The sequence below is a fragment of the Xenopus laevis genome, chromosome 1L, assembly GCF_017654675.1.
Source record: "Xenopus laevis strain J_2021 chromosome 1L, Xenopus_laevis_v10.1, whole genome shotgun sequence".
NCBI lineage: Eukaryota > Metazoa > Chordata > Amphibia > Anura > Pipidae > Xenopus > Xenopus laevis.
Genome location: NC_054371.1, coordinates 127,782,922 through 127,795,739, shown reverse-complemented (window position 1 = coordinate 127,795,739; position 12,818 = coordinate 127,782,922). Strand labels below are relative to the sequence as shown.

General features: G+C 35.8%; 1 protein-coding gene across 4 annotated transcripts in view; it reads left to right on the top strand.

Moving 5' to 3' along the window:
- The window catches only part of bnc2.L (basonuclin 2 L homeolog), a 179,692-nt gene extending 167,077 nt beyond the window's left edge, over positions 1-12,615 (top strand). For 3 of the 4 annotated variants that reach the window (XM_018257288.2, XM_018257278.2, XM_018257295.2), the window contains one exon: positions 8,848-12,615. In XM_018257288.2, coding sequence (XP_018112777.1) covers positions 8,848-9,496 — 649 coding nt within the window. In that variant the 3' untranslated portion in view covers positions 9,497-12,615. The remainder of the gene's footprint in view (positions 1-8,847) is intronic. The other variant, XM_018257303.2, reaches the window with a different exon arrangement.
- Positions 12,616-12,818: the final 203 nt, after the last annotated feature.

Here is a 12,818-nt window from a genome sequence, read left to right as displayed (position 1 = left end):
ACTGTTCTGGTAAGCCCACAAGCCCAAGGGGGCCGATTCACTAAGCTCGAGTGAAGGATTTGAATGAAAAATACTTCGAATTTCGAAGTATTTTTTGGGTACTTCGACCATCGAATGGGCTACTTCGACCTTCGACTGTGACCTTCGACTTCGATTCGAACGAAAAATCGTTCGACTATTCGACCATTCGATAGTCGAAGTACTTTCCCTTTAAAAAAAACTTCGACCCCCTACTTCGGCAGATAAAACCTACCGAAGTCAATGTTAGCCTATGGGGAAGGTCCCCATAAGCTTGCTAAACTTTTTTTGATCGAAGGATTTTCCTTCGATCGTTGGATTAAAATCCTTCGAATCGTTCGATCGATCGAACGAACGTTTAGCGCTAAATCCTTCGACTTCGATATTCGAAGTCGAAGGATTTCAATTCGAGGGTCGAATTTCGAAGTATTTTTTACTTCGAAATTCGACCCTTAGTGAATCTGCCCCAAGGTGTAGCATTTTTAGCCTTCTTCCCTTTTAAGCTTTTTTCTCCTTTAAAGGAGAGCTAAAGCTTAATTAAAGATGTAGGGCAGAAATTTTTTCAGTACGTTATGTTTTCAGGATTCTGTACTTGCCCAAGCCCTTTAGCAGGAAAGATATGTACCTCCCCATTAGCTCCCCATCTTTGTTTCTGCTGATTCACTGCACATGCTCTGTACTGATACAGATAAGTACTACATGGCAGCATAGAAACCAGTGCAACTAGCATCAACATTTAATAATCTGCCCTATAGCATCAGCATATATGACAGGCCAACCTCATTTTCTGCTTAATAATTTATAATGACCCCTAAGCTTAGCTTCTCAACAGCTGCTCCACGGAGTCCATTGAACATGTAAGTGTTGCAGACACTTGACAAGGTTGAAGTCCTGGATCATTGCTGCTATTAAGAAGCTGGAACTTTAGGCTGGTGCAATTAATTCAGTATATAAAATATGGCATTTTAAACCACATTCATGTTTAGGGGTTAGTTCTCCTTTAACATGCCATAATTATATATGATTTACCATATACATAATTTACAGACTTTCCCAGAGTTTTAGTTAAAAGTCATAACAATTTCATCGTTTTATGCAGCCACTTCATGTGAGACCTCAAACAACCTTATTAGCATTTTTTAGAAGTATCTGTTGTGGTAATAAATGATTTAGTATTTCAATGTAATACAACCCCTTAAGTAGGCCTGTTTTCTTTCAAACTTGTAATCATCGTCCATAGAGTAAAACTGAATGTATGTAAAATACTTATGGATTTGTGAAAATGAATCTTTCTATTTTCTCTTAGAGGAAATGTATTTTGGCATTGCTGGAAGTGATCAGCGATACTCTTAGGGGCACATTTACTTAGCTCGAGTGAAGGATTAGAATGAACATTTTTTTGGCTACTTCGACCATCGAATTGGCTACTTCAACCTTCGACTACGACTTCGAATCGAACGATTCAAACTAAAAATCGTTCGACTATTCGACCATTCGATAGTCGAAGTACTGTCTCTTTAAAAAAAACTTCGACCACCTACTTCGCCACCTAAAACCTACCGAGCACCAATGTTAGCCTATGGGGAAGGTCCACATAAGCTTTCTAAGCTTTTTTTGATTGAAGGAAAATCCTTCGATCGATGGATTAAAATCCTTCGAGGGTCGAATATCGAGGGTTAATTAACCCTCGATATTCGAACAATAGTAAATGTGCCCCTTAATATGGAGAACTTAAGGCATACTCACTATCAGTAAAGTAAAAGATTAATGCATGGAAATCATTGAATAATAATATCATACTTTGCGCTGCATATTTAGCGTACTTCATCCAAACATATTAAAAGTAAAAAAGACCCACAGCAAGTTATTGCATCGGGGGTATTCAGGTCTGGGTTTGACAATTTTGGAAGGCAGAGACCAAGCAGAGGGGGAAGTAGAGTATAGTAGAGTTTTTTAATTTATTTGTTTGCAGTTTCAAGTCTCATTAATCATTTCACAAAACCAAGTAATTTATTTAAAATTGTTGCATCAAAACCCAAGTGAACCAAAATATACTAATTATAAATGTCTACGGGCATATTTATCAAGGGTCGAATTTCGAATTGAAAAAACGTCGAAATTCAAATTCAAAAAGACCAATCGAAATTAAGTCAAAGTTTTTTTGTGTCTAATAGGTCCGTTTTCAATCGAATAGGTCCGTATTCGCCCGAATTCGAAATGTACAAATCGAAGGAATATCCCATTTGATCGAATTCGATCAGAAGTTTTTCCCCCCAAAAAACTTTGATTTTTCCACCGATTGACTCCAAATAGGTTCTAGGAGGTCCCCCATAGGCTAAACCAGCAATTTGGCAGGTTTTAGATGGCGAATGGTCGAAGTTGAATTTTTAAAGAGACAGTACATTCGATATTCAAAATTTTGATTCTTTTTTTTAAATTCTAGTCGATTTTGGACTATTCCCTAGTCAAAGTACATAATTAGCTCGAAATTAGAATTTTTTTCATTTGAAAATTCACCTCGACCTTTGATAAATCTGCCCCTATGTGTATTCTACTATTAATTTCTTTCATATGGTGAGCTGTGCAAAACCAAAGAGATTCTGTTTGCCAAAATATTCCTTTCAAACCCTTGAAATTGAAGGTTTTGTCAAACAGTAAAATGAAACAAGGCATATATCTTTAAATATAGATATTAATATTATATATAATCAATTAATTCACTAATAATACATTTATATATGTCATTCCTCAATAAGAATCATCAGCAGAAATGCTAGCATGCTGAAAAGCCAGATGGCAATAGAGATTGATAACTAATTCATGATAATGATTAATTGATCATTTTGGTGGTAGTCTTTATTTTGCATTATTTCTACACCAGAAAATTGGTGGCTTTTAGTAAACTGACTTTTCTTCCAATTTTAATTTTAATTTTGCACTAGAAATTATCACATTGTATCATAAAAATACAGTAAGTGCAATTATTTCCTTCCATCTGTGCCAGGCTAGATCCAGGACCAGGTTTTTGGTTGCAGAAATTATTGTACAGCTCAGAGATAATGAATGGCTTTTGTCGCAATGTTTCTGCTACACTGCATATTACAATATTTAACGGTGTCTGTATTAGCATTTCCTCTTAGCGTCCCCCAAAAAAGTAGCTTTAAGCTATGTCTAAAAGTTATGTATAGGCAACACGACCATGGTGAAGTTCACTCCTACAAACACATTTTCTCCAAGGCTTTTGTGGTCAGGCAAGCCCTAGCAAAATTCTGCTGAGTTGTTATTATTATTAATAATAATAATAATAATAATAATAACCAAATATTCTGAAATATAGAAAGGTGTATATATCAAACATACAAATCACATGCAAAAGCGAATTGATAATGAAAGTAAACAAGGCTCTGCTCATTAGAGCAATTATATTAAAGACTAGAGGACAGTGCTCTGTATTAAAAAAAAAAAGCCCAAACTCTATTCCTGATGTTTTAGTCTGTGCCCTGTGAGTTGATTAAAAGTACTGATTCTGATTAACAATTAAAAATACTTTCATTTCGTTAGCAGTCATATCATTTTACACATTGAACATTTTAGCTTCCTATTTTTTCCAAGGCATTATAAAGTGTATGTGCTACTTTCCAAGATTCAGTAACGGCAGTAACATTGCCTCTAATAGTAGATAGCTGTCCGAATAGGAAGGAATCATATTACCATGATGAAGGTGCCATTCATTTCTCTTTCAACCTGAGTTCCCTGAATCAAGTAAGTGCTGTTGACTTTAAACCATCAGCGCTCAGTAAAAAAATGATGAAATGATTTACTTGAATAACAACAGCTTGCTCTAAATGTGTTCCTTTGACATATTGCCTACGTATCCTGTTTTTAAATTGTATTAACAGATTGCTATTGGTTATGTGACAATAAAGAGACTGATAAGGGGACCATTTCATTAATCAGATTTATGCTTCATTAGGCTGGGGCAGAAGCAGAATTGCAGCTCTCATTAGGCCAGGCTAATATTGGTTGTAGCTAGACTAGTTTGGAAGATAGATGTAGTGGATAGTGTATGGTAATGCTGCATTGCATTTTTCCCTCTTTTGTATCCGCAGTTTTACAAATACACCCTTTCCTCCTGCACTGTAGCCTATCATACATTATTTACTTGCTTCTGAATGTGGCACATACATTTAAATTGAAGCAAACATCATAAACTAACAGTTTGTAGGGAGAAATGGATTATTGTAATAAACCTGTTTTTATCAGTCTTCTGGCAGGTCAATGTGACCCCATATAGAACCCCATCCCTCTAACCAAATGAAAATATTTCATACGTTTCTTTTGGTATAATTTGACTACAGCAGAGTACTGAACTCTTATTAGTTTGCAGCCCGTATTTATCTGATGAAGAACAGAATTAAATTTCACCCACAGGCTCCCTCTTTTAGATGGCAGTGACCAAAGCAGTTACTTTTTATGTTTATGAAACACATTGGATGTGCACAGTGTGAGACATAAAAGTACTCTTCACAAAATATTTAGTTGATTGTTCTGAATACTGTTATGCTATGAACCCACTAGTCATTTGGGTGCTTGAATAAATAGTAATGACGGAAATTGAAAAAAGGCTATATGGCACAGGTTAAATAGCAGATAACAGATAACATTATGTTCTACAGAGCTTATCTGCTATGTAACCTGTCCCCATTGCTACACAGCAGTGTGTTTATATAAACTATAGTAGTGTTTCTGAAGCAAACACAGCAGTTTCACCATTACAGGGCAACATTGCATATATTTTTATTACTTTAAAATAATTAAATACATTTTTAGATGTTACTGTTCCTTTAAAAGGATACTGTCATGGAAAAACATGTTTTTTTTTCAAAACGCATCAGTTAATGGTGCTATTCCAGCAGACTTCTGCACTGAAATCCAGTTCTCAAAAGAGCAAACAGATTTTTTTATATTCAATTTTGAAATCTGACATGGGGCTAGACATATTGTGAGTTTCCCAGCTGCCCCCAGTCATGTGACTTGTGCCTGCACTTTAGGATGGAACTACTTTCTGGCAGGCTGTTATTTCTCCTACTTAATGTAACTGAATCAGTCTCAGTGGGACTTGGCTTTTACTATTTAGTGTTGTTCTTAGATCTACCAGGCAGCTGTTATCTTGTGTTAGAGAGCTTCTATCTGGTTACCTTCTCATTGTTCTTTTGTTAGGCTGCTGGGGGGGTGGGCAGGGAGGGGGTTGATATCACTCCAACTTGCAGTACAGCAGTAAAGAGTTACTGAAGTTTATCAGAGCACAAGTCACATGACTGGGGGCAGCTGGGACATTGACATTATGTCTAGTCCCATGTCAGATTTCAAAATTAAATATAAAAAAAAATTGTTTGCTCTTTTGAAAAATGGATTTCAGTTCAGAATTCTGCTGTAGAAACACTATTAACTGGTGTGTTTTGAAAAAACTGCTGTAGAAACACTGTTAACTGATGTGTTTTGAAAAAAACATGTTTTCCTATGACAGTATCCCTTTAAGGTTGCACTTAGACAGCCATAGAAAAAAAAATACAAAAGGTGCAAGGGTGCAGAGGACACATCCCCCCTCCTCCGTTTACCTTTTGACATTCATTCAGGCAATGGGGGACTGAGAGAATGCAGAGAGGGCAATTGTACTCTCTGCATTAGAAGAACAGAATTTCCCATTTACTATTTTTCATAGAAGAAAGAATAGACTTTTTTTCTGCTAACAGTTTTCTCTAATTTAGAGGTGCTTTTAAGGCTAATGGTACAATACATAGTTGTTTTAATATCAGCCTATTACCACTGCTGAGCAAAGCTGTGGTCAAAACACCAAGTGCACAATGGGCTAGGATCTTTTGGGTTTAAACGAACTTTTTAGTATAGTTGGGAAAATTCAAGTAAAAGTACCTCTTTTTATGGCTTTGTGCATTTAAATTTAACTTTTTGTTATGTATAAAATTGGTATTCATTTTGCATTTTTACAGCTTTTACTAGTTGCCTGTCTATTTTACCTATTTCAAGCTTGCAATTTCAAATGTAAACAAAACAACTAGGTATTTCTGAGTCTGGGATTTTATTACCTGTATTACTTATTTTTTGGTTCAGGCCCTCTGTTATTCATCCTATAGTCTGTAGTGATGGGCGAATCTGTGCTGAAAAATTTGCTAAATGCATTGAAATCAATAAGCGTCAAAATAATTTTGACGCGCGTCAATTTTGACTCGAGCAACAATTTTTATGCATGGAACTATTTGGTCCAAATGCATTATAGTCAATGAGCGTCCGAATAATTTTGACATGCACCAATTTATATGCGGCTGCCAATTTTTATTTGATGCAACAGATTTTTCGCTGGAGAATTGTCACCATAGTTTCACAAATTAATTCGATTGCAGCGAAACGTGGAAATTTGCCGCTAATTTGTGTCTGGCGAATTTATTCTCCCATCACTAATAGTCTGTCATTCAAACCTCTGCATGGTTGTTAACATTAGGGGGAAGCCCTAACAATCGGATATTAATTTAAAAAAAAAACATAACACAAAAAATGTTTACAACACCAAATTCATAATAAAAGTTAACGATTCAGTAAACTACCCCTTTAGCAGTCAATTTCTAAACAAGGTTAACAGCTTTTCTCAGCCTTCTCACACACACACTATAAGTAAATGTTTATACAAAATCATAAAATGGCTGGGCCAAATTATTAAAAAATACCCTACTTCTTCTATAAAGTTTGTATATCAGATACTATTATTTTTTGCATATCTTATTTTGTTAAGATATTTAACAAAAGTACAGTAGATTATGAAGTAACTAGAGCTTGAGAAATCAATCCTTTTTCAACCAAGGTGCCATAATGGAAATCGACTTCTATGAATGAACTCTTGTCATGAAGTTATGAGGAGCAGAGCTAATGCAGTGCCATGAGTTCATCTTTATTATTGTGTTACACCTGAATCAATTGACAAAGTCGTTTTTTTTCTCCCCCCTCCTTCCCTTTAAGCAAGAGATGGCACTTAATTGAATAAAAGTCAATGTAATTATATTAGCAGAAGTCAGTTTTTGTGCTGACAGAGAAAAAGGGACACTGCTCAACAGATCTCGCCTGTGCATTTCAGCATGTCGTTGGGGCTGACAAATTGGAGACGACTGCACATTCTAATTAGACGGCAGGCTTTTCTTTCCACTACTGTGATCGAGAACAGAATAAAGGAGAAGTCCCTTTTCCCAGTGCAGCAATCACAGAATGTTATGTTTTCACAAGTCGTCTCTGCAAAGCGTGTCCATCTGGGAACATACATCCTGTACACAAGTGTGAATTTATTCCTCACGCACTACGCTGACGGCAAGTTCCTTCCCCTGTTACTGACCAGAGACAACTCTAAACTTAAAACAGTGGAACCCTGAGAAATATAACTCTGAAAATAGTATATCTGAATATATCTCCCACAGAAAAAAACAGTTTTTTAAATAGTGATTACAGAATGCAGTGGTGAATACTAAAATACATACATTTAAATCTAATAAATACTCAATGGTGCCAAATACATAAAACTGTAACTCTAGGAACGGAGACTTAGATCCCATGAATGGACCATTCTAAATGGGTGCAACTAAAGCATTGAATTGAGTAGAAAAAAACATTTGTACATGTTTTACATGTACATATTGAAGCTTCTTAGAGTATTCATTCCAGCTTGGAAATAATTGTCCAAAGCCTTTCTCCTCATATGTGATATGCTATCTTTGCATATCATTTCATCTTTCATGTCCTGTACTTATTCATTAAATAGGGATGGATGAATTTGATCTGTTTCACCAAAAATGTCGCCGATGCCCATTAACGTCTACGGGCGTAAAAAAAATTTTTGACGCACGTTTTTTATTTTTTTTTATGCATGCCGCCATACAAGTCTATGGGCGTCATTTCCGCGGCGAAACAAGGTGAAAAAATTTGCCCATCCCTACCACTAAATCATTTAATAAGAATTGCAGTGCTTCTTATATGAGATGCAGATCTAGAACAAACACTTGCAACCTTGCAACCAGAATTTTGCCTACATAGTTTGCAATATGGTTTTTTTTTTGCTATCTATCATCTATCTATCTATCTATCTATCTATCTATCTATCTATCTATCTATCTATCATCTATCTATCTATCTATCATCTATCTATCTATCTATCTATCTATCTATCTATCTATCTATCTATCTATCATCTATCTATCATCTCTCCCTATCTGTCTAAAGTATGTATCTCTCTCTCTCTTATCATCTTTATATCTGTCTACCTATCTAACAGGCATTAAACAGTGCAACACATTGGCTAGTTCAGTTATTTTAAAATAACCGGCCAACTATAGCTCCTTGGAAGTGGATCTGATGCAGTTATAGTGGACAGCATATCGATGCTCAAAACTAAAAATACACTCAGCTTGCATACCCTATGCATGAGGTGATGATCTAACAACCAGCAGTAGTCTTAATTCTAGGGCTGTTGATGAAAAGGAATCAAGCAATGTTTCTATGTTGTATGAATAACTGTTGTAAGCAATATGTCTAATACGTTCTGCAACAACCTCTTTGATCTTGTTGTGCTGCATGTTGCCAGTATGCGGCATAGCATAAATCAAACAGAAAAGGTAAAAATGAAATCTACAGCGCTATTAGTCAGGTACTTGACAGCCAGCAAGCTAGATGTTAAGATGTGCTGCAGACACTTGTTTAATATAGTTGCAATGTCTTGTAATAGTTAGTATTTGATTTTATGTTTTAATTTACATATTTGTTTATTATTTTTAGACACAGTGCCAACATTAATCTCCATCGCAAACTGTTGACCAAAGAACTGGACGAGATGGGGCTGGACTCCTCTCAGCCTACACTCCGTGATGAGTTCTTGGCAAAGATCTATGGTGGTCAGCATCCCATGGGGCTTGATGTTAGAGAAGAAACCACATCTCCAGTCGGAACAGAGGATTCCCACATCAATGGCTATGGACGAAGCCTAGCAGAAGACTACATGGTCTTAGATTTAAGCACGGCATCAAGTGTCCAGTCCAGCAGCAGCATCCATTCCTCTAGGGAGTCTGATGTTGGCAGTGATGAGGGCATTCTCTTGGATGACATAGATGGGGCAAGTGACAGTGAGGAGTCTTCTTACAAAGCCGATGCCGATCCCCATGTCACTGGACAAAGATGTGATCGAATGGAATCGTCCATGTACAACAGCTTTGCATTGAGCAATGGTGGGATAATGTGCAACATTTGTCATAAAATGTACAGCAACAAAGGGACTCTGCGGGTTCATTACAAGACTGTGCACTTACGAGAAATGCACAAGTGCAAAGTTTTGGGGTGCAACATGATGTTCTCCTCTGTACGCAGCCGTAATAGGCACAGTCAGAATCCTAACCTCCATAAAAACATTCCTTTTCATTCTGTGGAATAGCTTCTAGATGGACACTGCAAATCCCATCTCCGGCAAGGGACACACATGAACTGCTCCATATTTATATATATATAAACGTACATATATTAAAATGTATATGTATGTTGTATATCTATATATAAAAATCTATATATATATTCTTTTTTAACTAAAAGGTAAAAAAAAAAACTACAAAACACTAGGTGCTTTTTTATTTTCAATTGGGGATGAAATTACCCTCAAGAGGACTAAAGGAAAAAAAAAAATAATCACAACAAACTTGCAGTCATTTAACCCATTTTGTTATGGAATGAAGTCCTTGATTATCTCCAGAGATAGTGTCTTAATATACCAGTGACTGTTGCTTGCAAAAGAAAATACAAAATGTAAAAAAAAAAAAATATCCCATACTTGTTTTCCACTGGTCAGTGTGTATTCTGGGGGAAGACTCAAACAAGCATGGCAGGTCTGCCTGTAAATATGAAGCTACAAGGGGTGGACATTAATTAACAATTGTCTCAGTGGTTGTGGACCTAGGCCTTTTTGCAACTCCATCCATACTGTATGCGGTAAAAATAGATGCTTTTTAGCTCTTGCCATTTATTTTAACTTTAATGCACATTTTGCAACACAAACACCGAAACACAACCATGTTTTTAACTACCTTCTAGATTTAGATTTACCCTGGTGTTGCATGCTTACAGCACTAACAATGAATTGATATTCTTTTGTCATTTAAAATTATTTGTGTAAAAGCAGTCATGCACTTTGTTATCCAAACACTACGAAGGGATGTGTAGTCTTATCCTTTTTTTTAAACCCTTCAGTGCCAGAGGACATTCCCACCAGGCACCATAATACTGCTTGAGGTACTGAAGTAGCTGAAGCCATTCACTTTAGATGCTTTGGCAAAAGAGGACAGGTCAGAGAAAGGGCATGGTTGCCAAATGAAAATAAAAGTATTAATAGAGTTTTGCAAAATACTAGAAAGGAAAACTGCCAAGTTTGCACATGTCAAGTAAATTTCATAAAAATTCTGTTAAGCTGCAAGCCATATTTTGTCAGCCTCCAGAAAAAGATAAATGTTAAGTATTACAGAATAATAACTTACAGTAGCATAGAGTAAAAAGAAAAAAAGATTTTTTTTTTCTGGAATCCAGAAAATGCTCATATTCATATTGCACAGTTAGAATGTGGGACCACACATAGTAGCTAGAGCACTTGATGATCAGTGAGGTCTAGGGTGGAAATCTAGGGAGAGTACTCGATTATCATCTTGACTTGTATTTGTGTTTATGTGTATACCGTGGCCAAACCATGCAGGCATAAATAATATTTCTATCTATCCCATCAAGTACAGTGTTAATGGGGTGTTGTATATCAGCTGAATACTTTATACAGCCACACAATTAGAAAAGGATTGTCCACACTGTGTATAATTTATCATCATTTTATAGCTTCTGCCGGTGTAGGACTGACATTTTTAACAGAATTATCCTTAATATGTGATAACAGTTTTTAGCTTCCAAAAGTCTCAGTTAGCTGCTATAATACCATTGAAGGATGTGGCTTAATAGGTCAATTAAAGAAAGCAAATCACTTTTGATTATAATTAAGAGACACATATTTTATGGGACAACAACATTCCAAACAACTTTTGATGAGGTACAAGTCATTGAATGCAGGAAAGGTGAACTTAGACTCAATGTTGGTGATTTAATGGGCGCAGGCAGTGCTCGTTGTAGCTAATAGGCAATATAAGGAATTATTAGCTGACTAAACACGGGACCCCCTGTTAAAGAGATCTACCCACATTACCAGACCAGGATAAATAGATTATATTACATGGCCCTTGAACTGAGTAGAGATTGTAATAGATCCAGCTGTGGTTAGCAAAGTCTTGTGACCTTACTGCTCTGCCATTGATCCCCACATCAGGACACAGAGACCAGAAGCGCCCATAATGATGATGAAATCACGTGCTTGACCTCAAATGGAAACATTTCTGTTTGCAGTTGGAAATTAAAAAGGAAGTATATCAGAATATAAATGTTTCTAGTTTTCCTGAGGGATTTTACAGAGAACAACACTTAGAAATATATTACAAAGCGCAAGGCACTTTCTGAAAACCTTTATATTTGTTTCCGGTGTTTACGCATTTCGCCTGAGCTGGTAAGCCACAATTCCGCTTGCAAGACCACCAACTGTACAAGCAGAAGGATATTTACACAAGTTCATCATTCTGCCAAACCTAGAGATTTTTTTATAAATGTCGTAGCCTCTTTCTGCCTGTTTTCCACACGATACCTCGATATACAATATGAGCTTATAAAGTTTCTTGTGTATTACACTATCTTTCTGCATCTGTAGTTTCTAAGGCTCTGAATGTCATGTTTTTTAGGTTACAGCATTAGTTTGTTATAATTATCCATGCCTTCATTTTTTTTAATGTTTAAGCAAATGTCTCATGTTTGCCAAAGGAATATTATATGCATCCTAATTTTTCTTTTTTTTTGCTCTTATTTGATGTATTGTACAGAGCACTCGTTATGGATTCCAAACATATGCATTGCTAGCAGACAAGACAGTATTTACATTGACACTGATTGCTAAAACCTTGTTTTGTTAGCAAAGAACTCTTGAAAAATGCCCAAAAGGAATGACCATTTTTGTTTCTTCCTGGGTGCATGGTGATTAAAGACTGAAAATACTTGTGAAATCAGTAAAAAAAAAAAGACTTTTTTTTCTTAATTTAACGTTACATATGTCCAACACTAATGTTTACTGAGAAAAGCTGAGGAATTTTTTGATGACCATTTTTTTTTTTTTTTTTTAAATTGTCACTGAGTTTCAAGTACTACTCTCGGTTCAAATGAATAGCATTCAGCTTAGTTTTTATACTGTTCATGTATACTGTATGTGTTTGTTAAATTGCAACCGGATTAAGTAAAGTGTACTCTTCTTGCTGAGATTGTACGTGTGTTGGTGATAACATTCCGTTACACTGCCCTTGGCCTGACCTTCAAAAGCTGAAATGCAATATTATCTTTTAAAAAGAATACGAACAATTTTCTCAAAGACACAGTTTTCACTGTATGATACAAACATGTTTTAATAATAAAAGAAAAAAATTGGTGATATTAATGTTTTGACTCACAAACATGGGTTGTAGATGTTTATTGGCATTTATTTAACCGTGTTCTTTCAACCTCTACATGTTCTGGATAAATTTGAGGTTCAGGGAAAAGACACATTCTATTTTTATTACCATTTAACTTCTTTCGACATTGAGTTTTTATGATTCTCGCTGTTTTCAAGAGGGTTTAAGTTGCAAGCAGAATGT